The sequence below is a fragment of the Artemia franciscana genome, chromosome 9 (assembly GCF_032884065.1).
Source record: "Artemia franciscana chromosome 9, ASM3288406v1, whole genome shotgun sequence".
NCBI classification, from domain to species: domain Eukaryota; kingdom Metazoa; phylum Arthropoda; class Branchiopoda; order Anostraca; family Artemiidae; genus Artemia; species Artemia franciscana.
Genome location: NC_088871.1, coordinates 263,048 through 290,844, shown reverse-complemented (window position 1 = coordinate 290,844; position 27,797 = coordinate 263,048). Strand labels below are relative to the sequence as shown.

At 33.1% G+C, this 27,797-nt stretch overlaps 1 protein-coding gene across 5 annotated transcripts in view; it reads left to right on the top strand.

The window, feature by feature from the left end:
• LOC136030850 (potassium voltage-gated channel subfamily KQT member 4-like) overlaps nucleotides 1-27,797 on the top strand; it is a 317,182-nt gene that overhangs the window by 279,512 nt on the left and 9,873 nt on the right. For all 5 annotated transcript variants that reach the window (XM_065709896.1, XM_065709898.1, XM_065709895.1 and 2 more), the window contains 4 exons: nucleotides 1,871-1,967; nucleotides 7,644-7,776; nucleotides 12,434-12,623; nucleotides 21,458-21,612. In XM_065709896.1, coding sequence (XP_065565968.1) covers nucleotides 1,871-1,967; nucleotides 7,644-7,776; nucleotides 12,434-12,623; nucleotides 21,458-21,612 — 575 coding nt within the window. The remainder of the gene's footprint in view (nucleotides 1-1,870; nucleotides 1,968-7,643; nucleotides 7,777-12,433; nucleotides 12,624-21,457; nucleotides 21,613-27,797) is intronic.

The window sequence follows — 27,797 nt, the reverse complement described above, 5'->3', positions numbered from 1 at the left end:
CCTCCAGAGACAAGACTTCACGCTAATAGCTCATTTAAAGCGGAGGCCTTATAGACAGCTATTAGTAGAAAGGTGGATATGGCTTCCCGTCAAACTTGATGTCATGGAAGAGCAAAATCAGGACAAAATAACACTCCCTCTCAAACTTTGCACACTCATGCACCCTTTACTTCTTTCAGCTCATGGTCACTAAAGGGAATTCCCCTAAATGATTGAATTTTAATTATCAAGATCCGATATGACTACCCTAAATCAAAATACACTAAGTACCTATTTCACAATTGGTAAAACCCTACAAAAGTCGATATTTAAAGATTTCTGAGCTTACTAATAACAAGGAGGGTATCTCAATTAGTGATAAAGGACTGTTAAAGAAGGATGGGTAAAACAATATGATAAATTAAACTACGATAAAGTTCTAGGAAGTTATAAAGAAAATGATAAATATCATGATAAAATTTTGAAATGTAGCGGTTATGAAATTAGAGACAAATTACCGAAGATTGTTAATGAGGTTCGAAAATGGGGAAATACCTAACAATCTTAGAAAAACTTCAATAAAACTACATTAAAATAAAGGTAATCCGAGTTAGAGTGCTGCATTAGCTTGATTACTGTAGGAAACAAACAACTTAGCATGCTGATACTCCGAACAGTGTAGAGGCCCTAGAATCCCCCGATGTCCTTAGAACTAGATGAACAGCAGTATGGTTTTTAGAAAGGGGATATGGTGCAAGGCCATAATCTTAATGCTTAGACTTGGCTATATATATATATATATATATATATATATATATATATATATATATATATATATATATATATATATATATATATATATATATATATATATATATATATATATATATATATATATATATATATATATATGTTTGGTAATATATTTTAATATATTAAAATAAAACAAAAGTATGAGTGAGTCAAACAGCCGTGTAATCCTAAATTTTTATGGCTTTTTGCAGACTACCCTATACCTTTTCATCTCGTTAATTTACTTTATTTGTTTTTGCAAATCCAACTGAATGCGAGAGGGGTGTTTGAAACGAATCAAAACCTATGTTGAGTGCCCTGCCTAATCATCAACTTAAATCTTATGGGGAACTACTGCAGTACTTTAGGTAAAAACTTTAGGATTTTAATCTGTTTTGTTTTTGTTTTTTTAGCCCAAAACCTAAAACAAACTCGCTACTTCACGGTTTTCTTGAAATCTGAAATATGCAGATTTTAGGTTTGGCAGAGGATACCCTTATTTAAGTTCTTTATATGGACTCTTTTGATTCCTTAAGCAACTGGGGGGGGGGGAACAGAAGATTATAAACCATAAGCCTACTATCTCTCTACAGGCTAAAAGAAAAGTGGGAAAAAATATTCAAAGGGGTCCTTCTGTTAGCCTGGCTAGAAGACAACGTTATTACGGAAGCTATCTAGGTGAGACACATACCCCGCGTTCAATAAAGCTTATTGCTGACAATTTTTGCACGTGTGTCACTGAAAAAGGCCTCTTGTTTGTTGCTGGCGATAGCATGACATCACTCTCAACCAATCAGAGGCATTATCCACTGACTATCCCATTACTTACAATAAGCTCTGCTGAATGTCGATCAAGTTTGGCATACGTTAAAAGGGACATGGCAAGCTAAACTGAACGATTATTTGGGCCTGAAAAATTAACTGAACGAAAACCTCCAACAGACCCTACCACAAAATAAACGCGGAAGTGTTCAGTGTGACTTGAAGATGAAATTTTAGTTGCTATAAACTAAATAACGAGCTCAAAGACAAAAACGAATATTTAAGCAAAAACCCAAAAAAATTATGTGAAATAAAAATACATTGTATTATTTTTCAGGTTAGATCAAATTTTAGGAAAGCAAGGAAGCAAATCTAAAGATGTATACGAGTCCAAGCTGAGTCTTGCATCCCGTGTAGTAAAAATAGAACGTCAGGTAAATCAAGCTTTATTTGATTTTTATTTTGTGATTTCTTTATTAAATATAATATTAATAAACAAATAATTAATTAATAAACCTAAGATTAATTATTTACTTATTAATTATTAACTTATTAACTTATTATAGACTTACTATTAACTTATTTACCTATTTACTTATTTACTATTTACTATTTACTATTTTACTATTTACATTTTATATACTATTTTATTTATTATTTACTATTTTACTATTTACTATTTACCTATTTACTTATTTACTTATTAAATTATTATTAATTTACTTATTAATTATTAATTAACATAAAATTAATTATAACTAATATACATAAAATTAACGCCAAGTTTTCCTTCTCATTCAATTGGACTATCTGTCTTGGCTTTTTCTGCAATTAGCCATGACTTGATGCTCACAACTATTCCATTTTAATTCAAAAATCTTATTCTTTTATTTAAATCTGACGTATCTATTTCGCTTTGTTTCTATTACAGCATTTTTATTCTGTGACATGTTATGTATTTAAGCTAATAGAGACATATGAAATAACCTAGACTTAAAAAAAGATGCTATTACCATGATCTTCAAATTAATGTAAAAATAAGAAAAAATAAAAACATGCAATGTCTCTTTTATCACTGAAACTGGATGTATTTGTACAGTACAAAATCAGAATAGCATATGCACGTAACTAAAATTTGTTGGAAGAAGGTGAAATGCGGTCGTAAGGATTTTTTGAATTTGAATCCTTTTAAGGATTTTGGATCCTTGTATAGTTTTGTGCCGCAAATGTGACGAAACAAGTTGAGCAAACAGAATTTTGATATAAGAACATAGTTCTGTTTCTTTAAGGCTGGCCCATGGTCCATGGTCCTGCACTAAAAAAAATATGAACAAAATATAAATAAGAATAAAGCCATAGTAATTTAACTGTTAATGGTGTGTAGAAAAATTGTAGCCCACTGTTTACAGTCATATTTTGATAACGCTCCTGATTAAAGTATATTTAGGAATTTACTATAACGCCAAAGATCAGCACAATTGTTTGAATTAAGGACAACATTCTGTCTTTCTGGCTTTTTTTTATGAAGCTATATTCAAAATTAATGTTTTTGTCTCTTGGTATTGGGTGGTAAATTTTTAACATATCGCCAAGTATGAGAGTTTGGGTAGCGCCGGTAGCTGAAAGCAAATTGAAAGCAAATTGAATAAAAAAAATGTTTGCAGTCACATCGATTTACTGTTCAATCCTAATTGTTAAAGTTTGATTGTAGCTTATTTTTCACAGTGGTTTCTAACTTTAAAGCTGATTTTGAAAATTTAGAACGAAATTGTGTTTTTGTTTCAATTTAATAGATAAGATAAAAATCAACCAGGCCAACATTTGGATTTCCCGTTTCTATTTTTTGTTTCAACCCCTTTGTTTCAAACAAGAAATTCTGTTTTTATTTTGTTTTTAATTACCTGGAATTTCAAAGATATATAAATTTTAGTTTTTATATTCTCATACAAATTCAGTCTTTATTGCTTGTGCGCTGCTATAACCATTTCATCCTAAATGTCTAGCATCACCTAACTATTTGACAAAAAACCTTTGCTAGCATTTTTAAATTACTCTCGAAATAGATGGATAAGAGGTAATACCATTAAATTATATATAGTTGATTTACTAAGTTCAGTAGGTAAAAATAACTTAAAATATTCAAAACTGATTAAATATTTGTCGAATTTTTCGGATTTGTTAAATCTGACAATGCTTTTGGTCTGTAAAAATCCTAAAATGCAAACATGCAAAAATCTTTGATTCAAAACACAGCTAAATCTTCAAACGAGAGCTACACCTTCTTAAGCTATTCGGTGCCTTATATTTTCTGTTAATTTTTTGCTCACTTTTCACGCATGTTTTTTTTTAAGCTTCGCATCTGCTACTACCAATAACAGCAAATGAGGTTTTTTCATTAAAAATTATATTCCCTATTTTTCCATAGCTTTTAAAGAATTATATAATTGTGCAGTTGTGTACATAACACAATTAAACTATCAGATTGTATTTTAACTGCCCTTGGTACTTTAAACCATATATCAAATACTTTTGATTGAACCTTTTCTAAAATGAAATTAATTTTCCTTCTGCGCCCCAGATTTATAAGGTCTTAATGGCGCCTATCTGAAAATAAAACCTCTTTTTTATTTCTCGGTATTCTGGATTTGCAACAAAATTTTCACCTTAATTTGAGCATATGGTTCTTATATATCCAACATAGTGATTATTTTTTCCATAGCATGAATCTTTTGGTTGAAAATAAACATAGCTATTTATTAAGAGCTAGGAACAAGTACCTTTTCTCGTTTGCAAAAAATTAGAGATCTAGACTAGGTCTAAGATATCAACTTCCCAAGAGTAGCAAGTGAATCATCATCAAACAGTTCGTGGTAACGAACTGTAGTAAGGAGCTACACGGCTAGTTAGTAAACGAAACTCTAAAAAACAGAATTTTGATACTAATAGATACATGAAAAGAATTGGATTTTTATGCTGATTTTAAAAGTACAAGTCTTATCAAATTTAGTCTTACCTATCGACTCGTAAAGTTATGAGCCTGAGAAAATTTGCCATGTTTTGGAAAATAGGGGAAACAACCCCCAAAAGTCATAGCATCCTAACAAAAATCACACCATCGAATTCAGCGTATCAGAAAACCCTGCTCTAGAAGTTTCAAGCTCCTATCTACAAAAATATGAAACTTTGTATTTTTTGCCAGAAGACCGATCACGGGTGCGTCTTTATTTATTTGTTTGTTTGCTTTGCTTTGTTTTTTCTTCCAGGAGTGATCGTATTGACCAAGTGACCCCTAGAATTTTGCGAGAGGGCTCATTCTAAAGGAAAAATTTGGAGGGCTACCAAGTGGCTATTGGGAAATGTACAGACCTTTTCACAGGGATTTTTTAGTTGGAAGAGGTTGAGGGGAGGGGGCTACGCGGGAGGATCTTCCCTTAGAGGAATTTGTCATGGGAGAAGAGAAATTACATGAAGGGGGCGCAGGATTTTCTAGCATTACTTCAAAAAAACAATGAAAAAATAAATATGAAAAGTTTTTTTCAACTGAAAGTAAGTACCAGCATTAAAACTTAAAACGAACAGAGATCATTACGCATGTGGGGGGTTCATCTCCTCCTAAGAACCTCGCTCTTTATGCTAAAGTATTTTTAGTAATTTCAACTATTTATTCTACAGCCTTTGTGATTCAGGGGCCACTCTTAAACAATTGGGACAAAATTAAAAATTTAGTGTAAAGAGCGAGATATTAACGAGGGGGAAAACCCCCTCATAACCATAATAAAAATATACGAATATAGAAGTTCGTTACATAAGTTAATTTGCAGGTTACGTATATTTCTTATTAATAAATACGTTCGTTAAAAACTAAGAATTCTAGTTGGCTTTTTAAGTACCCGAAAAATTGGAGGGCAACTAGGCCTCCTCCCCGACGCTTTTTCTCAAAATCGTTTGATCAAATCTAAGAGAAAGTCATTTAGCAAAAAAAAATAATACGCAAAATTCATTTTAATCATTCATTTGCGTAGAGCCAAAATCAAACATTCATTAACTCAAAAACATTCAGAAATTAAACAAAAAAAAAACAAGTTTTTTTACTGAAAGCAAGGAGCGACATTAAAACTTAAAACGAACAGAAATTACTCCGTGTGTATGAAAGGGGCTGTTCCCTCCTCAACGCCTCGCTCTTTACGCTAAAGTTTCCATTGTTTTAAGAAATAGAGCTGTGAGAAAGAATCAAACTTTAGCGTAAACAGCAAGGCGTTGAGGAAGGAACAGCCCCTTTCATACACGGAGTAGTTTCTGTACGTTTTAAATTTTAATATCGTTCCCTACTTTCAGTAAAAAAAAAACTTGTTTTTTTATTTAATCACTCTTTAAATAATTAAATAATAAAAAAGAGTTTTTCGACTGAAAGTAAGAAGCAACATTAAAAAAAGAACAGAACTTGCTACTTATATGAGGGGGCTCTCCCCTAGTCAGTACCTTGCTCTTTAGGCTAAAGTTCGAATTTTGTTCCAAATCTTTTAGAATGATCCCTAAAAAATACCATTCAATTAGAATAAATAGCTCTTTAGAAAATGCTAAAAAATTTTAGTGTAAAGAGTGAGGTATTAAGTAGGGAGAGAGCCCCCTCGTATACTTAATATTTTCTGTTCGTTTTACGTCTTAATGTGACTCTTTATTTTAACTGAAAAAAACTTGTTGTTCATTTAATTTCTGATCGTTCTTTAAAAAATGCTGGGAAATCCGGCGCCCCCTTCATAGAAAATTCCTTTCTCCCATGACAAATTCCTCTATGGAAAGATCCTTCCATGTAACCCCCTCCCGACCCTCCTCCCACCAAAAAATCCCCCCTGGAAATGTTTGTATGCTTTCCAATAACTAATACTATATGTAAGCAATGGGCGAAGTTCGTAATTTGCAGCCCTTCCCTCAGGGACTGTGGGTGATTAAGTCATCCTCAAAGACATAGTTATTAGATTTTTCGAATATGCTTAACAAAACCCCTCTCTCAAAATTTGGATCGGATTACTATGGGGAAAAGTGTACATGGAAAGGGGGCCTAGTTACCCTTTATTTTTTTGGTCACTTAAAAAGGGCACGGGGACTTTTAATTTCCGTTTGAATGAGCCTCTTGTGATAACCCAGGACCACTGGATCGATACCACTGGGTTGATAACCCCTGAAAAAAAAAAAATAGAATAAACACGCATCCGCGACCTTTCTTCTGGCAAAAATACAAATTCCACAATTTTGTAGATAGGAGCTTGAAACCTATTCAGTAGGATTTTCTGATACGCTGAATCTGATGATGTTTCCCCCTTTTTTCGAAAATAAGGAAAACTTTATCAGGCTCGTAAACTTTTGATTAGTAAGAATAAATTCGATGAAACTCGTATATTTTAAATCAGATTAAAAATTCGATTCTTTTGATGTAGCTATCGGTGTCAAAATTCCGTTTTTTAAAGTTTGGTTACTATTGAGCCGGATCGCTCCTTAATGACAGTTCATTACCACGAACTGTTTGGAAGAAAGCATAAGGATTAGTTCATTCTGTCTAAAGTAGCAGGGATCAAATACATTTTTGACTTATTTATAATTTCTTTTTGTACACTCCTTCCCAATGTCCATTAGTCAATGTTTTCTTTGTTTGTGTTTTTTTTTTCATTTTCTCTTTTTTCTTCGTGCAATTTATTTTTCCTTGATTATTAAAGGAGACGTACGAGCTGCCTCTCTGTCTCCTTTGTACCAATTTTGTGTGTAGTTTTTTTGGTTAATAAAGTCAAGTCAAGGAAAAAAAATTCATCAAAGCCCCTCCCCCTGTGAATGTCCAAAACTGTACGAATTTCTAAAATATTTCCATATTTTTAATATAACTTGCCAGTTTTGAGGGAGTTTTGACTAACTTTGGACATAGATGGAAACATTGGTTATAATTTGAAATTTTTAAGGTACTTTTCTGTCAGTAGTGTCTTTTCTTCTAAATAAAACAAACATCTACTGTGAAAAATTGCCTTTCACTTTTGAGTATTATGCTTAAAATAAAAATAAAGGAATATTTCAATGCGCAGATTTTTCATGACTTTTTGATCCCGACCTTTTTATTAATCTAGGTAGATGACATAGAAAATAAATTAGATCAATTAATTGAAATGTACATGGGTGATAGAGAAAAATTATTGGCCATTCCAGCATTGGTTGATTCCAGTACAAAAGCAGTGACGGATAGAATAGTATCAGCAACAGGTAAAGTAACTATGAATTGCGTATTTTCCCTTTAACTTTCTATTTGTCTTTTTTTTTACTGTCTTAGAGTTTTTTAGTAATTTTCTGGCTGACCATTTGTTCTGTTTGACCAAGGAAATATACAGGATTATTTTTTTCAATTTTGATTTTATTTAATTTTAATAACGGCTCAGTTTTACTTAGTGACAGTCAAGTGGATAGCTTTTTCAAAAAGTTCCTGGCAAGCAACAATAAGCAACGAGCAACCCCTGCCTATCTTAAACGAAACTTTTAAGAAATACATACGTCAGAAGAATTTTACATTTTATAGCAATTAGAAAATGTTAAATTTTTTAAGTTTGAAGTCACCCGTCAAAAGTTGTTTGCATAAGAAAAGTATAATTTTAAAGATACCCATAAAAAGGTTGGCCATACTCATTATGACCAAACCCTGTAGAGTTGCTGTTGCAACTCTGTGCTAATTCAGCCTGTTCATTTAGTCTTATATGAATTTTAACGAATTTAACAGTAATGCTAATTCAGTCTTATACAAAAATTTTCTAGTTAACTCTACAACAGTTCAAAATTTTCTGTTTCTCTCGATAAGGTTTGTCATGTTTTTGTCTATTTGTTAGTTTTTCTTTTTTTATCCGGGGGGGGGGGTCAGATCAGGTCATGCAAATAATCTGAAACTCGCAATAGGGACTATTGAGCAACAATTCGAAGTTCTGGTTGAAGAAACCAGAAATTCGAAAATTCGAATTTCGAAATTCGAAAATTCGAAGTTCTATTGAAGAAACAAAAAGATTGTTTCGCAGCAAAGTGGTGATTTCTGTTATTTTGTGGTGCTAGTACTAGTTTTTAGCACAATTACTAGTTTTAAACACTTGTTTTAAACAGTTTTAAACAAACTAGTACTAGTTTTAGCACAATTACGGCCAAAATACTAACGATTGAAAGTTACGGATAGCCAATCGGCTTAAAACTATCAAAAAGCAATATACATAGCCTCCCAGTTTCAGCTGCCATGCTGCCATGTGGTTGCGCATTTGCTATGAAACATACACAACCCATACGAAGTTACTGGTTCTACAGCAGTATTACTAACAGATATGTATCATTGTATGGTTACATAGCAGCTATTAGGAGGGGACAGAAACTGGTTTATCTTTTGTGATGGGATGGGATGCCTGAACTTTACTACAATTCTAGGTAAAAAATTTTCAACTTATCGTGAAAGGTCTTTCACATTAACGGGGAGGGGACGTATACCCTAACATATCTTTATTTCGGAGGGATTTGTTTTTCAACTAAGCGTGCAATATAAGTGCAGGTTAGGGGGCAATAGCTCTTCTTTTATTCCATGAACATTTTCGTGTCATGCAGAAAATCCCATTGCTATGCTTAACAACACAAAAGTGGAGGGGAGGGACATCTCTCATGATCAGTATTTTCCATTAAACTCCCTTCAAAAACTAAGACACCACAACGTGAAATTTTTTTTCGCTCTACCCTCACCCTCCCCCTCAACTTTCTTAAGACTGTAAATTTTTAGAATTATCGAAGCTTTGTTACACATGAGTTAAACTTTATTGAAAAGAGCAAAAGGGCTCAGGGATTAGTATGTAGTATGGTGTTCTCCTCCCTCCCATATCGAAGATAATTGTTAATATGATATTAAAATGGTCATAAATTCAACACAATGCAAACAAGCTTCAGATTGAGGCACAGAGCGATGTGGACACTAAAAAGAAAATAAACTATTATATATGTCTGTGTCTGTGGGGGGAGGGGCTGATTATGCTTCAGAATTGATGTCTAGTTTAACATCCACTAAAATTGGACTTGACGCATTTTACAATATGTCATACAGCAAATTTTGCATCACGACAGAAAAATATCATTGCTACAAATTTTCCAACAAAGTTCAAGAATTTTACATTAAATTTTTGTCAATAACACGGATGAATGTGACATGAAGCTATTTAGTAAAAACAACAGCTACGAGCTCATATGGCACTTGTGACGAGGTCGGAAGAGCCAAGAGCAAAGAACTCATATGGCATGAGCTCTAGCAAAATTCTAAGAATCAATAGATTAATTTAAAAAGAAAATCAGAGGCTTAATGCCGGTCGGGATTTAAAATAAGAGCTCTGATACACGAGGTCCTTCTAAATATCAAAATTCGCTAAGATTCGATCACCCACTCGTAAGTTAAAAATACCTCATTTTTTCTAATTCTTTCTCTCCCTTCAGGCCCCCAGATGGTTGAATCGGAGAAAACGACTTTATCAAGTCAATTTGTGTAGGTCCCTGACACGCCTACCAATTTTCATCATCCTAGCACGTCCAGAAACACCGAACTCGCCAGAGCACTGGACCCCCCTAACTCCCCCGAAGAGAGCGGATCCTGTCCAGTTACGACAATCACATATCTACGACATTTGCTTATTCTACTCACCAAGTTTCATCCCGATCTCCCCACTCTAAGCGTTTTCCAAGATTTCCGGTTTCCCCCTCCAACTCCTCTCAATGTCATCAGATCTGGTCAGGATTTATAATGAAATCTCTGATACATTAGTTCCTTCTAAATATCAAATTTTATTAAGATCCGGTCACCCTTTCTTAAGTTAAAAATACCTCAAGTTTTCTAATTTTCCAAATTAACACCCCCTCCAACTCTCCCAAAGAGAGCGGCTTCAGTCTGGTTATGTCAATCATGTATCTTGGACTTGTGCTTATTCTTTCCAACAAGTTTCATCCTGATCTCTCCTCTCTAAGTGTTTTCCAAGATTACCCCCCCCCCCGCCTTTTCCCAATGACATTGGATCCGGTCGGGATTTAAATTAAGAGATTTGATTTACAATGTACTTATAAATATGAAATTTCATTACGATCCGATCACTCCTTTGTAAGTTAAAAATACCTCATTTTTCTAATTTTTTAGAATTAAACCTCCCCCCAACTCCCGAAAAGAGAGTAGATCCATTCCGGTTATGTCAATAATGTATCTAGGACTTGTGTTTGTTTTTCCCACCAATTTTTATCCCGATCCCTCCACTCTAAGCTTTTTCTAAGATTTTAGGTTCCCCCTTCAAACCCCCCCAGTGCTACCGGATCCGGTCGGGATTTAAAATAAGAGCTCTGAGACACAATATCCTTCTAAAGAGGAAATTTCATTAAGATCTCATCACTCGTTTTTAAGTTAAAAATACCTCATTATCTTTAATTTTTCCAAATCATCCGTCCCCCACTCCCCCCCAGATGGTCGAATCGGGGAAACGAATATTTCCAATTTAATGTAGTCTAGTCCCTGATATGACTGGCAAATTTCATCGTCCTAGCTTATCTGGAAGTACCTAAACTAGTAAAACTGGAACCAACAGACAGACCGACAGACAGACCGACAGAATTTGCGATCGCTATATGTCACTTGGTAAATACCAAGTGCCATAAAAAAAACTCTATATTCTAACACTTCAATTACTTGTGGAATTACATTGGGAAAGCTAAGACAGGTTAGATTCCCCGTGGTCAGCAAGATGTATTCCAGGACTTGATTATTATTAATGACCACTGATTGTTATTATCTTTATCCTAAAATCGAGGGGGGACTATAATTAAGCCTTTTATGCGTTCTTAATAAGTAACAGCTTTTCTGTTTCTTCTGCCTTATAGTACAGAACAATTATAAAGATTTTTTATTTCTGTTGTTCTAGAACAAACATGATATTTATTTTATTTTGAACCAATTAGTTATAATTATGATTTTTATTCATTAATTATAATTGTTTGTGTTAGTTACTTGAACGCCAACCTAGTATCAAACCTCTTTTCTATTGAAGCATAGAACATTTGCACTCAGCTACTCAAGTTCTGCTTCGAACTCGCGACGGCCCAACAAACCAAAACGTAAGAATAGAACAAAGCTCTGTTTTTGCGATGCGTTAGCGAGTAGAAATCAAGAGTGTGTTGGTTGAGTAAGCAATAACAAAGCTTTGGGGAAATTGTACGATAAAAACTACTACTACTACTAACAACTCACCTTAACACCAAGCCTCCCGAGGCTAACACAGCTATGCACGCTCATCCTCCATCCAAATCAATTCAAAGCTTCGCTCTTTACAACCTCCCAGGAAGTTCCCATTTCCTTTAAATCTTTCTTTATGACATCCTAGCACCCTAACTGTGGACGACCTACTCCCTATTTAGTGAATTAAAACTACCTCAGTAAGGAATAGTGGTAATTTTATGACACTAACAAGGAATTTAACAAAACTATAACCAATTCCAGTATTTATTTATCTTTCCAGTTTGCTCCTAGCTGGACACTTCAATGCGTACTCAAGATTTTTTGCCTGCTCCCAACTTAATAGAATTAAGTAATTCTATTAATAGAATTAATTCTAATTAATAATAGAATTAAGTAATTCTATTTAATAGGTGAAGTTATAGAAAACTACTATTTTGACAAGAAATAACCATTCCGAGTTGAAGCTTATTCTTCGCTCACTCCTGTAATTTTTCAATGCGAGACATCCATTATACACGACAGAAGTGTGATTATCTTTCTGTTGTATGGATATCAATCAGTATTGGTAATATCTTTCTGTTTGTTTTCCATAGTCTAGTTACGTTTTTTTTACCTAAACTTAAAAAAGGATTATCTATGTTTCAGTTCCACCAAAGCCCAGTTTCTCCTTTTCTCGTGTATTGGGGCGCCCTTCTCCCGCTGGAGGGCATGTTTCTGATTCTGCCCCTACAACTCCTGTTACTACAACATTCCTAAATAGACCAGAAACAAAACCTATCCTGCAAAGAGGACTTTCAGATGTCAGTCAGAGGATCAAGAAGAGGGTTACACTACAGTAAGTAATCAGAGACACCTATTAAATGAGGCTAAGCTCAAGTTTTCCAGAGCAATTTCTAAACTATATCTTTGATGTATTTCTCATAAGAAAATGGAGTTTTTCCCAAACAAAAAAACCTAGGTTTTTGTTTTCTGTTTTGTATCATCTGTTTTGTATTATCTGCTGTATCATCATCTGTTTTGTATTAGGTTTTCAGGCAAAGCAGCATTTTCAATAGCAACATTTATCAAAAAGCAATTGGACGAACGCTTAAGACATCCTACACTCCACAATGTGTAATTTACAATTGCGTAATTCAATCTTGAATCAGTTGTGATCAGTTGCACACTTACAGACGCCTTGACATAGGTCGATGTCAGGGAGTTTCGTGACCTATCTCTGTCAGTAACCCTTATAGATTTGACCCTAGATTATAATTAAATAAAAAAAACTAATTTTTTTAGCTGAAATTAAGGAGCGACATTAAAACTTAAAACGAACGGAAATTACTCCGTATATGAAATGGGTTGTCCCCTCCGCAATCCGCTCTTTACGCTAAAGCTTTTAATTGTTTTAAAAAGCAGAATTGTGGAGAAAAGTCAAACTTTAGCGTAAAGAGCGAGGGATTGCGGAGGGGACAAATAAACACGCACCCGTGATTTGTCTTCTGGCAAAAAATACAAAATTCCACATTTTTGTAGATAGGAGCTTGAAACCTTTACATTAGGGTTCTATGATGCGCTGAATCTGATGGTGTAATTTTCGTTAAGATCCTACGACTTTTAAGAGGTGTTTTCCCCTATTTTCCTAAATAAGGCAAATTTTCTCAGGCTCGTTACTTTTGATGGGTAAGACTAAACTTGATGAAACTTATATATTTAAAATCAGCCTTAAAATGCGATTCTTTTGATGTAGCTATTGATATCAAAATTCAATTTTTTAGAGTTTTGGTTACTATTGAGCCGGGTCGCTCCTTACTGTTTTGGTTACTATTGAGCCGGGTCGCTCCGAACTGTTTGATAGTCGTTGCACTATCAGAACCACGGGCACAACGAATTGCAAACTTAGGAATCCCGTTTCTTGGAGGCAAGGAGCGTCACTTCATCAAAATTTAGGACGAATTTTTTTCGAAATCTATAGGGGAAAAACCGATCTCTCCCCCTCCTAATGACACCCATAAGGCGCCGAAAGACATATTCTCCTGCCAAAGTTTTGAAGATTCATGGAAATGCTTTTTTTTATTACTATCTTTGCGGCTCAATCAATAATAATGATACTTATGGTAACCCTGTCATTTTATTTTAACCTTTGATGTACATGATTTGCCTTCGCTTGAACGCTCCAAGGAAAGATTTTTCAGGGATTACATCTGCTGGGGGGCTGTTCTAGGTAAGAAGGATTGTTGAAAGGAGCTACTTGTTAAGCTAATTTTTAGGTCTTCCTGACGGGGTTAAAAATGCCTATAATACTGTCGAGCTGTGTTTTAACAAATTGCCTTTAAAGCCATTGTTCGTTCAGGAACGAACCTCAATAACTCCTTTGATAGAGGGGAATGCATATATTTATAAAAAAACGACGCAGCTGCCACGTCGAAACGACATTGGATCGATTGCAGAGGTTTGGCATTAGGGTCTCAAGAGGTTGCTCTGCAGGCTGTTCGATTTTGAGCACGATGGAGACATGGGTTATGGCGTATTGGAGCACTGGCAAAATGAGAACATGTATGTTCTGAGACTGTTCTGATGTAAGACGCGACCAGAGACGAGGTGGAATCGTCAGGGTTTTGCTCTAGGAATATTCCTAGCTTCCTAGAGCAGGAGAATTTCACTTTGCTGAGATGTTCAGCCCATGTCAGATCTGAAAAAATTGGACTCCAAGAAGGCTTAAGGTGTCTAATTGTATTATTACTATTCCTTTGAAGATAAAGTTAGGATTTGTCTGACATTCAACGCCTTCGAAATGAGAAACTTTTTGTTTTGATGCATTGAACTTTTTAATTCCAGCCTCTACCCACTTCTGAATTTTTCAAATTTGATCTGAAGTTTTTATGGGGTTTGCTATGATATTCGTCATTTGTTATGGAGATAATTGTCATCGTACCATCAGTAAAGCGGTTATTTTGTATCGTAAGTTTACCCCTAGGTCATTCATAACACCAGGAAAAGAGTTGGCCCAAGAACACTTTCTTTGGATACTGCAATCTATCTGCAGCGATTAGAAAACTCCATGGCTCCTTGATTACTCAACGCAGAAAATTTATATAAAAAAAAACCTACACATCACTATAAAGAAAATTACAAATTATTATAGCGTAATTTTAAGAGAAATGAAAAGAAATGAAAAGCTATATTCCCACCTTAAAGAAAGAAAACATTTTTTCTTTATTTTTTTACTATTTTTAGTTTGTTTTCTACTATAGATATGAAAATTAAAATTCTCACCTTAAAAGAAAGAAAAACTTTAATTTTATACTTTAAATTTTTAATACTTTTACTGATTTTCTAGTATACAAACAAAAAATTCTAAATTTCCACCTCAAAGGAAAAGACTATTACTATTTTACTATTTTTCATCTATTTTGTACTATAAGAAATGAAAAACCTGATTTCCACTATAAAAGAAAGAAAACTTTTTATTTTTACTGTATTTTGTGCTATTTTTAATTTATTTCCTACTACAGGAAATGAAGAGCCAAATTGCCACCATAAAAGAAAGAATCTTTTTTAGTTTTTACTGTGTTTTTTTACTATTTTAATTTAATTCTTACTATAGAAAATGAAAAAGCCAAATTCCCACTGTAAAAGAAAGAAAACTTTTTATTTTTTACTATTTTCAATTTATGTCCTGCTATGAAAGCAAATGGAAGGAAATGAAAAGCAAAATTCACACCATAAAAGAAAGAAAATTTTCATTTTTTACTGTATTTTTTTTACTATTTTTAATTTATTTCCTGCTACAAGAAATGAAAAGCCACATTTCCCTCGTAAAAAAAAGATAACTTTTTATTTTTTACTGTATTTTTTACTATTTTAATCGATTTCCTACTATAGGAAAGAAAAGGCCGAATTCCCACCGTAAAAGAAAGAAAACTTTTTATTGTTTACAGTATTTTTTTTACTATTTTTAATTGATTTCCTTCTATGGGAAATGAAAAGCCAAATTCCCACCGTAAAAGAAAGAAAACTTTTTATTGTTTACAGTGTTTTTTGTGCTATTTTTTATTGATTTCCTACTATGGGAAATGAAAAGCCAAATTCCCAACGTAAAAGAAAGAAAACTTTTTATTGTTTACAGTATTTTTTGTACTATTTTTAATTGATTTCCTACTATGGGAAATGAAAAGCCAAATTCCCACCGTAAAATAAAGAAAACCTTTTATTGTTTACAGTATTTTTTGTACTATTTTTAATTGATTTCCTACTATGGGAAATGAAAAGCCAAATTCCTACCGTAAAAGAAAGAAAACTTTTTATCTTCTAGTGTATCTTTTTGCTATCTTAATATATCTCCTACTATAGGAAGTGATAAGGCAAATTTGGAAAAGCCAAATTCCCACCGCAAAGGAAAGAAAACTTTTTATTGTTTACAGTATTTTTTGTACTATTTTTAATTGATTTCCTGCTATGGGAAATGAAAAGCCAAATTCCCAACGTAAAACAAGGAGAACTTTTTGTTTTTTACTGTATTTTTTTTATTATTTTACTTTATGTCTATAGAAAATGAAACGCCAAATCCCCACCGTAAAAGAAAGAAAACTTTTTATTTTTTACTGTATTTTTACTATTTTTAATTTATTTCCTGCTATAGGAAATGAAAAGCCAAATTTCCCTGTAAAGGAAAAAAAACTTTCTTTTTTACTGTATTTTTTACCAGTTTAATTGATTTCCTACTATAGGAAAGAAAAAGCCAAATTCCCACCGTAAAAGAAAGAAAACTTTTAATTGTTTACAGTATTTTTTGTACTATTTTTAATTGATTTCCTACTATGGAAAATGAAAAGCCAATTCCCACCGTAAAAGAAAGAAAACTTTTTATCTTCTACTGTGTTTTTTTGCTATTTTAATATGTCTCCTACTATAGGAAGTGATAAGGCAAATTCCCAACGTAAAACAAGAAGAACTTTTTGTTTTTTACTGTATTTTTTTTATTATTTTACTTTATGTCTATAGAAAATGAATATAGTAGTAGTGTAAAAGAACTGTATTTTTTACTATTTTAATTGATTTTCTACTATAGGAAAGAAAAAGCCAAATTCCCACCATAAAAGAAAGAAAACTTTTTTACTATTTTTAATTTATTTCCTGCTATAGGAAATAAAAAGCCAAATTTCCCCCGTAAAAGAAAGATAACTTTTTATTGTTTGCAGTATTTTTTGTACTATTTTTAATTGATTTCCTACTATGGGAAATGAAAGGCCAAATTCCCACCATAAAAGAAAGAAAACTTTTTATTGTTTACAGTACTTTTTGTACTATTTTTAATTGATTTCCTATTATGGGAAATAAAAAGCCAAATTCCCAACGTAAAACAAGGAGAACTTTTTGTTTTTTACTGTATTTTTTTTATTATTTTACTTTATGTCTATAGAAAATGAAAAGCCAAATTCCCACCGTAAAAGAAAGAAAACTTTTTGTTTTTTACTGTATTTTGTACTATTTTTAATTTATTTCCTTCTATAGGAATTACCACCGTAAAAGAAAGAAAACTGTTTATTCTTTACTGTTTTTTTTTTACTATTCTTAATTTATTTCCCACGTTATTAAATAAAAAGCCAAATTCCCACCATAAAAGAGAGAAAAGCTTTTATTTTTTACTTCATTTCCTACTATTTTTAACTTATTTCCTACTATAGGAAATGAAAAGCCAAATTCCCACCGTAAAAGAAAGAAAACTTTTTATTGTTTACAGTATTTATTCTACTATTTTTAATTGATTTCCTACTATAGGAAATGAAAAGCCAAATTCCCAACGTAAAACAAGGAGAACTTTTTGGTTTTTTACTGTATTTTTTTATTATTGTACTTTATGTCTATAGAAAATGAAAAGCCAAATTCCCACCGTAAAAGAAAGAAAACTTTTTGTTTTTTACTGTATTTTTTACTATTTTTAATTTATTTCCTGCTATAGGAAATGAAAAGCCAAATTTCCCCCGTAAAGGAAAGAAAACTTTTGTATTTTTTACTATTTTAATTGATTTTCTACTATAGGAAAGAAAAAGCCAAATACCCACCGTAAAAGAAAGAAAACTTTTTATTGTTTACAGTATTTTTTGTACTATTTTTAATTTATTTCCTACTTGGAAATGAGAAGCCAAATTCCCACCGTAAAAGAAAGAAAACTTTTTATTGTTTACAGTATTTTTTGTGCTATTTTTTATTGATTTCCTACTATGGGAAATGAAAAGCCAAATTCCCAACGTAAAAGAAAGAAAACTTTTTATTGTTTACAGTATTTTTTGTACTATTTTTAATTAATTTCCTACTATGGGAAATGAAAAGCCAAATTCCCAACGTAAAATAAGGAGAACTTTTTGTTTTTTACTGTATTTTTTTTATTATTTTACTTTATGTCTATAGAAAATGAAAAGCCAAATTCCCACCGTAAAAGAAAGAAAACTTTTTGTTTTTTACTGTATTTTTTACTATTTTTAATTTATTTCCTGCTATAGGAAATGAAAAGCCAAATTTCCCCCGTAAAGGAAAGAAAACTTTTTATTATTTATTCCCAACGTAAAACTACTAGGAAAAACATATTTCCCTACTATGGGAAATGAGAAGCTAAATTCCAACCTCAAAAGAAAGAAAACTTTTTATCTTCTACTGTATTGTTTTGCTATTTTAATATATCTCCTGCTATAGGAAGTGATAAGGCAAATTCCCAACGTAAAACAAGGAGAACTTTTTGTTTTTTACTGTATTTTTTTATTATTTTACTTTGTGTCTATAGAAAATGAAACGCCAAATTCCCACCGTAAAAGAAAGAAAACTTTTTTATTTTTTACTGTATTTTGTACTATTTTTAATTTATTTCCTACTATGGGAAATGAAAAGCCAAATTCCCACCGTAAAAGAAAGAAAACTTTTTATTGTTCACAGTATTTTTTGTAGTATATTTAATTGATTTCCTACTATGGGAAATGAAAGGCCAAATTCCCACCATAAAAGAAAGAAAACTTTTTATTGTTTACGCCATTTTTTGTACTATTTTTAATTGATTCCCTACTATGGGAAATGAAAAGCCAAATTCCCACCGCAAAAGAAAGAAAACTTTTTATTGTTTACATTATTTTTTGTACTATTTTTAATTGATTTCCTACTATGGGAAATGAAAAGCCAAATTCCCACCGTAAAAGAAAGAAAACTTTTTATTGTTTACAGTATTTTGAGTACTAGTTTTATTTGATTTCCTACTATGGGAAATGAAAAGCCAAATTCCCACGGTAAAAGAAAGAAAACTTTTTATTGTTTACAGTATTTTTTGTACTATTTTTAATTGATTTCCTACTATGGGAAATTAAAAGCCAAATTTCCCACCGTAAAAGAAAGAAAATATTTTATCTTCAACTGTATTTTTTTGCTATTTTAATTCATCTCCTACTAAAGGAAGTGATAATGCAAATTCCCAACGTAAAACAAGGAGAACTTTTTGTCTTTTACTGTATTTTTTTTATTATTTTACTTTATGTCTATAGAAAATGAAACGCCAAATTCCCACCGTAAAAGAAAGAAAACTTTTTATTTTTTACTGTATTTTTTACTATTTTTAATTTACTTCCTTCTATAGGAATTACCACCATAAAAGAAAGAAAACTGTTTATTCTTTACTGTTTTTTACTATTCTTAATTTATTTCCCACGTTATTAAATAAAAAGCCAAATTCCCACCATAAAAGAGAGAAAAGCTTTTAGTTTTTACTTCATTTCCTACTATTTTTAAATTATTTCCTACTATAGGAAATGAAAAGCCAAATTCCCACCGTAAAAGAAAGAAAACTTTTTATTGTTTATAGTACTTTTTGTACTATTTTTAATTAATTTCCTACTATGGGAAATGAAAAGCCAAATTCCCAACGTAAAACAAGGAGAACTTTTTGTTTTTTACTGTATTTTTTTTATTATTTTACTTTATGTCTATAGAAAATGAAAAGCCAAATTCCCACCGTAAAAGAAAGAAAACTTTTTGTTTTTTACTGTATTTTTTACTATTTTTAATTGATTTTCTACTATAGGAAAGAAAAAGCCAAATATCCACCGTAAAAGAAAGAAAACTTTTTATTGTTTACAGTATTTTTTGTACTATTTTTAATTTATTTCCTACTATTGGAAATGAGAAGCCAAATTCCCACCGTAAAAGAAAGAAAACTTTTTATTGTTTGCAGTGTTTTTTGTACTATTTTTAATTGATTTCCTATTATGGGAAATGAAAAGCCAAATTCCCACCGTAAAAGAAAGAAAACCTTTTATTGTTTACAGTATTTTTTGTATTATTTTTAATTTATTTCCTACTATGGGAAATGAGAAGCTAAATTCCCACCTCAAAAGAAAGAAAACTTTTTATCTTCTACTGTATTTCTTTGCTATTTTAATATATCTCCTGCTATAGGAAGTGATAAGGCAAATTCCCAACATAAAACAAGGAGAACTTTTTGTTTTTTACTGTATTTTTTTTATTATTTTACTTTGTGTCTATAGAAAATGAAACGCCAAATTCCCACCGTAAAAGAAAGGAAACTTTTTTATTTTTTACTGTATTTTGTACTATTTTTAATTTATTTCCTGCTATAGGAAATAAAAAGCCAAATTTCCCCCGTAAAAGAAAGATAACTTTTTATTGTTTACAGTATTTTTTGTACTATTTTTAATTGATTTCCTACTATGGGAAATGAAAAGCCAAATTCCCACCGTAAAAGAAAGAAAACTTTTTATTGTTCACAGTATTTTTTGTACTATTTTTAATTGATTTACTATTATGGGAAATGAAAGGCCAAATTCCCACCATAAAAGAAAGAAAACTTTTTTATTGTTTACAGTATTTTTTGTACTATTTTTAATTGATTTCCTACTATGGGAAATGAAAAGCCAAATTCCCACCGTAAAAGAAAGAAAACTTTTTATTGTTTACAGTATTTTGAGTACTATTTTTAATTGATTTCCTACTATGGGAAATGAAAAGCCAAATTCCCATGGTAAAAGAAAGAAAACTTTTTATTGTTTACAGTATTTTTTGTACTATTTTTAATTGATTTCCTACTATGGGAAATTAAAAGCCAAATTCCCACCGTAAAAGAAAAAAAATATTTTATCTTCTACTGTATTTTTTTCCTATTTTAATTTATCTCCTACTAAAGGAAGTGATAATGCAAATTCCCAACGTAAAACAAGGAGAACTTTTTGTCTTTTACTGTATTTTTTTTATTATTTTACTTTATGTCTATAGAAAATGAAACGCCAAATTCCCACCGTAAAAGAAAGAAAACTTTTTATTTTTTACTTTATTTTTTACTATTTTTAATTTACTTCCTTCTATAGGAATAACCACCGTAAAAGAAAGAAAACTGTTTATTCTTTACTGTTTTTTTTACTATTTTTAATTTATTTCCCACGTTATTAAATAATAAGCCAAATTCCCACTATAAAAGAGAGAAAAGCTTTTATTTTTTACTTCATTTCCTACTATTTTTAACTTATTTCCTACTATAGGAAATGAAGAGCCAAATTCGCACCATAAAAGAAAGAAAACTTTTTATTTTTTACTGTATTTTTTTGTACTATTTTTAGTTCATGTCCTGCTATAGGAAATGAAAGGCCAATTTCCCACCGTAAAAGAAAGAAAACTTTTTATTTATTTTTTTAGGCCATCACCATTTCGCTCCGTAGCAAATCGCTTCTCAGCTTTTGAAAATCCTTCTAATATTTCTGCCGATGAAAATACTCCCCTCATTATTGGGTCCAGTGGAGGCTGTGATGAACGATCGCATGAAGCTAGTCAGATGGCCGATTCAATATCAGGTAAATTTTGTCAATAACTAATTGCTCCCCCTTACTAAAAAAAAGTCCTGTCATTTATGAACTGACACATATTGCTTGGCTAAGGGGAAAAATATCACTTGTCTTTATTGTCCTGCCCAAATCAAAAGAGGATATCTGATTTTGTTTTAAGAATCTGTAAAAAGATATCTTTTGGATTTTCATCAACTACCTTTTGACAGATACAAGAGCTCGTTTGACGCATAGGGTCAGCCCTTAAACTAAGGAGTATTGCTTTAGACATGATACTGTGGATGTCGGAAATCCGGTTAATTTCGACATTCACCGGTAAATGGCCGACATTTCTTTTTCTCAACTTTGATTCAATTAGCTTTGCAAATCAGCTTTTCAGTCTTATGCAAACTTTGATGGTAAAAGCTAAAGTTAAGTCAGGTTAAGTTGGCTTATTAATGTCAGAAATGGGTTCAAGACCTCACCTAATCTAACAAAATTTAACCTAACCTAGCCTGTCACCATCAAATTTCGCATAGAGCTGAAAAAGTTGACTAACAAGGCTGACTAAATCCAAGGAGAAAAAAAAAGGTATTTTGGACATTCACCGGTGAATGTTTACATTCAACAATTTCGGACATTCACAGGAACTGACAAATTACTAGATATAGACATTTGAATACCCTACTTTTTTGTCAATAGAAATCTAACTGAAATGAAATAAAAATTTTGAAAATGGTTGAAATCTTTAAGACGGTGGCCATTCGAAGGAAAATCATTAAGAGATACAAGGACAGTTTAGTTAGAACATGAAGTTCTATTAAAGCACTATGTGCTTTGAAACTTAAAACGAAAAAAAATTATTAATTCTCGATAAAACTAGTGCAAATAAACTAAATAAGTAACTAAAACTAGTGCAAATAAATAAACTGGTGATAATTCAATATTTTTGTTGAGCGCATAGCCTAACAACAACAAAATAACCTATGGCGCTTTTCGTAGTCTTACACTAGCTGTAATATGAGTAACTTTCACTATACAATTAGAATTACATTAAAAACTTAGACGAAAATAAATATTATTTTCTGAAGTGCAAAGTCATTAAACTGAATAAAAAGATGATGGATTGATTTATCAGATAACATCTTGGTCTCGCCTAGCATTACTCGAGATTAAGAAAACGACAGTCAGTCATCGAAAACGACTGTCAATCACTGGACTAAGGTCATCATGCAAAAGTGATACTAAACTAGACAAGAAAAAAACGAAAGAAAATTCCTTACCTTAGACCTTAGTTCTGGCCTCCTGAGGCACCCAAGGTATCAAAGAGGGCCAACAATCTTCCTCGTGTTTGCTGCTGCAGTGATATCCTCTGATTCTTCCGTAAATCCCATTGGTAGGTCCGGAACAGTGTGTTTCTGGGTCTTCCGTGGTCACGAATTGGTGGTTGCCAGTTTAAAGCTGCTTTTGGGAGTCTATGGTCATCCATACGTAGGACGGGGCCCAATTATCTCTATCTTTTGACTCTGAAGATTTTGGTTATTAGGGGTTGTTGCGTTATTTAACGGATGGACTAGTTTGTCATCTTCAGTGACCAGTGGACGTTCAATATTCTAAGAAGATACGAGTTTTCAAAAACCATGCTTCTTTTGCCATGTTCTCAGTTTTCAAAAGCCACAAGTTCTCGATTCAGGTAACATGTTTCGGCTGTGTAGACTAGTATTGGTATAACACTGCTGTTGAAAAGGCGTAGCTTCAGGAGGAAAGAAATTTCAGGAGGAAAGATCTCCATACGTGACATAGTTTTTCGAAGGCACCATTTCCCTGTCCTATTCTAGTGAGTACTTCTTTCCCTGTCGAGCCGGTTTTCTCAATGATACTTCTAAGATATTTGAACTGGACAACTTGTTCAACATCTTGTTTGCCACATTTAAAGGAAAGAGAATAGTCACTAGTCGCCATCCATTTGGTCTTCTCAGCATTCAAACGTAGGTCAAGAAGATTTGCCTTTACCTTGACCTCGTCAAGTAATTCTTGAAGCCGCTCTTTGCTTGATTCAAGCACCGCTAAGACGTCTAAAAAGTCAACATTATTGATCTGGACTTATGGGCTAATTCTGATGCCTCCTGTCTTGTGTTCCGCACAATGTTGTTAACCATTATTACAAAAAGTAAGTGTAATAGAACACAACCCTGTTTTACTCCTGAAAAGATCCGGAAGAAAAAAGTTTGGCCCTCTGGTGTCTTGCAACATTTTTCATCCTCATACATGGCGTCAATAAGCGTCACTAATATTCACTTGATTTGTATATATATTAATCGTCACATATTTTCAGGGTTTCTATAGTGCATGATAATCTCCCATAGGCTTTCACGATCTGCGGAGTCGAAGGACTTCTTGAAGACCGCAAAGATCATATAGAAATTCGAACGCAATTCTCGGATTTCTTCAGTAAGAAGTTTAAGCGTGAATATAAGGTCGACACAAGAACGATTTGATCAGAAGCAGTACTGCTTGTCTCGGGTGTGATGCTCAAGTTATGTTTGGATCCTCTGTAGAGATCTTCTCGTAAGAGTTATTGATATGCGAGAGGATCTTCCCAGGTATTGACAGTAAATCTTTACCCCACTAGTTGCCCGGCTCTGTAGTGTCTCCTTTTTTGAACATCCTGATGAGTGTGCTGCGCTTCCAGTCTAATGGTACTTTTGTCGTTGTCAAAATCTGAGTGAAGAGTAAAGACCAAAGGTAGAGACATGGGAATATTTATGCCTTTATCATCTCTGTCGATATGCGATCCAGTCCCGGGGATTTTCCGGTTTTTAGCTTCTTTACTGATTCTAGTATCTCACTGGCAGAAGACAGATCCGTGCTGATATTCAGGAAGAAGATAGGAATCTCTGGAATGTCAGTGAGCTCTTTTAGGGTGGGTTGAGTTCTGAGTTCTTTATTTAACAACCAGCGTCATCAACGAGAAACTACTTCAACACAACCCCCCCCCCACATGGCTACATGGCCGGAAAAGAACAGGGGAGAAAAAAATACCAACACAAAAATTACAAACAAAATCCAAAAAATCCAGTCGCCCACCATAATAATTCCCAAAATGACAAGCTTGGCAGGAAGTAGCGCATGTTCACCCACTCAAGTAAATATCGAACTCAATCCAGCCCAAAAACTCCAAGGGAAACCTGAAAAAACTTATTTACTAGCTAATAAATCTCTGACATAATTTTTGAACATACCAAACAAGTGGCAGCCTCATGCAAACTCTAGGAGCGTGTTCCAGATCCTGTTGCAAGCTATCAGAGGGTTAAAGTCAGACCTCACTGACGGTGTGTGGAGAATCTGTAAATTACTGGAAATGCAGAGATGACGAGTCGATTGATCAGAAGGAAAAAATATGTTATTACATACCGCAGCAGGAACATGGCCGTGCAACTGTAAGAAATATGAAAAAAGAACAATAAAGAAAACAGAAAGATTTCAAATCAAGCAAGATTTAAGTGAAGGTCGGTTAGTTTCCTGAATAAGAGTCCTTGTTTTATCTGAAGTTTTTAAAGTGGCTTGAGAGACAAGGGAAAAGCTTACATCAAAATAACAGAACAATATGAAACGTAAGACTGAAATAGGCTACAAAACAAGATTCTAAGAATTGACCCTGGAAATATGTGTTTGAGCTTTCTAAGGATTCCGTGAATCCTGGAGACTTTCATTTTAATCGGGTCAATATTATGCTTGAACAAAAGATTTTCGTCAAGCAAGGTGCCTAGGAATCGAGCGTAACAATCTTTAGGTCTATTTAGAGACTCTCTTGATACGTGTATTTCATTTAAATCAGGGCAAGCCTTTAAGACTCCTGAGAAAACGAGAAAAACTTGACTTTCCGATATTTAGGGCAAGATAATTTACATCAAACCACTGGATAACTCTTTCAAAAAAAGCTATAATCTTTCAACGAAGATCAGACTCAGTTCTACCAGCTGTGCCAACAGTACTATCATCAGAACAAGCAGTAGGTGCATCCTATAAGGACGAACTCCTGTAACAATTAGTGACGGATACTGGCTGACAAACACGACAGCAAACGGTAGGTTTTGAATTTTTAACCGCATTAATAAGGTCATTGACGAAGACTAAAAAGCGTATTGGCCCAATGACAGATCCTTGTGGAACACCAAACTCTATTCCACAAGGGTTGGAAAATTTCAGATCAACCGAGATGACTCGACCAGATAAATATGATAGAAAGGAAGAATAAGCATTCTCTCTTATACCAATATGGGACAGTTTCAAAGGAAAAATCATTTTTTTTATTGTGAGTTGAATGTTTTTCCAACATCGAGAAAAAGAGCAGCAGGCAGAGTCAACAGCTGAATGTAAATAATTCAAGAAAGCTTCACATGTAGACTCAATTGAGTGCTTTGCCCTAAAACCAAACTGGAAATCCTGATAAAAATGCTTAGAATCAAGAAGTAGAGAAAGCATAACTTTTTCAAAAATTTCACTAAATACTCATAAAAGAGAAATCGAACGACAATTTGCATGATCATTACTTGATCCACCTTTAAAAGAATAATAACACGAGTACACTTTAAAGCACTTGGAAAGACACCATTTTCAAAAGAAAGATGACAAGTCTCGTAAGGGTAGGAACGATGACAGGAAGAATTAACTTGACAACCTTAGTTGGAATACGGTCTGGGCCAGAAGATGAAGAACCCCTCAAACCATTAAAAATTCTAGCTATTTCAGCTGCAGAGATAGGTTCCAATGCCATTGAGTCAGTACAAGGTGGTGCAAGGTAAGACCTAAAATCAGGTAGTGAAGAAGAAGGACTTTCAGAAGAGGCTGTAGTTTTGCCAATATTAGATAAAAAGTGAACACATCTTGAACTTTTAGCTCACCCTCTACGTTTTCGCCGTCAATCACAAAACTTGAAAATTTGAACCTGAGAACCACTTGAAAATGCCTTGGTTCAAATTGTCTAAGACCATTGGTAGGCGTACCTTGTTTACCTTTCATTCCAGGCAATCTAATGGTAAAATATCAATTTTAAATTCTTGGTCAACCTGCCTGAGACTCTAGGCAGGCGTGACTTGCTAAAGGTAACAAACAAGTATTGGTCCAATAAGAGAGGCACACTTACTTCCTCCGTTAACCCGTGCCATTTAGCCATTAGTCATGACTTGATGCCCACAGCTATTCCATTTTAATTTAAATTAAAATGAAATAGTTGTGGGCATTAAGTCATGGCTAATTGTAGAAATACCCTAGACAGATAGTCTAATTGAGTCAGAGGCAATTCTGGCATTAATCCCCTTTTATTAGGATTGTATAAAACGATGTGAATGATAGATGACCTGTAAGCCTTCCAAAGATTATTTTTCTTCCTCCAACTTTTAAGGAGTTCATGAATCATACAAAGATTCAAAAGGGTTATTCTTTTCGATGCCAGATTTAACTGGGGCGCATCATATGTATCCAAGGTAACTTCTTTCAAAGAATCATAAAACGATGTAAACAAAGAACCTATTAGATATTCATTTTCGGAAATTATCCACAAGCGACCCGCCAACCTTGACTTAAGAAGATGCAAACCCTTACCATAAATTTTAAAGAGGGAAAATCACTTTCTTGTGTCCTCCTAGGAAACAAATCTGAAAATTCATACACGGAAAAAAACGGGAAAATTGTCGGAGATATCACTCGTCGATACAAAACATTGGACCAAGGTCAACGATGAAAAAATTTTGTCAAGCAAAGAAGCGGTACTGTTAGGTATGCAAATTAGAATGCATGCAGAAGGTAATACTATACAAGTGAGCATTGTTGAAAGAAAATTCAAGGACGAAGATGACCTCCAATCATACAAATTAAGGTTGAAGTCACCCATAATGACGAATTCACATAAACAATTTGGATTATTTCCAAAACCTAGTCAATATTCTGACGAAAAGAGGAAAATACCCACTAAGAGACCGGTATATATTACCAACAATCAAAGTTTTAGCTTGGGTTTTAATCTCAACAAATATGGATTCTAAAATTTCTTCTTCATTTCTTGACAGGTCATGTCTAACAGAGTACTCTAGATATTCTCAAACATATGCAGCAAGGGCACCTTTAGCCATCCTACTTCAATTCAAATATTCCATCTTGTACCCAGAGAGATGCAATCGAGATTCATTTTTCGAATCAAGGAAAGTCTCACAAAG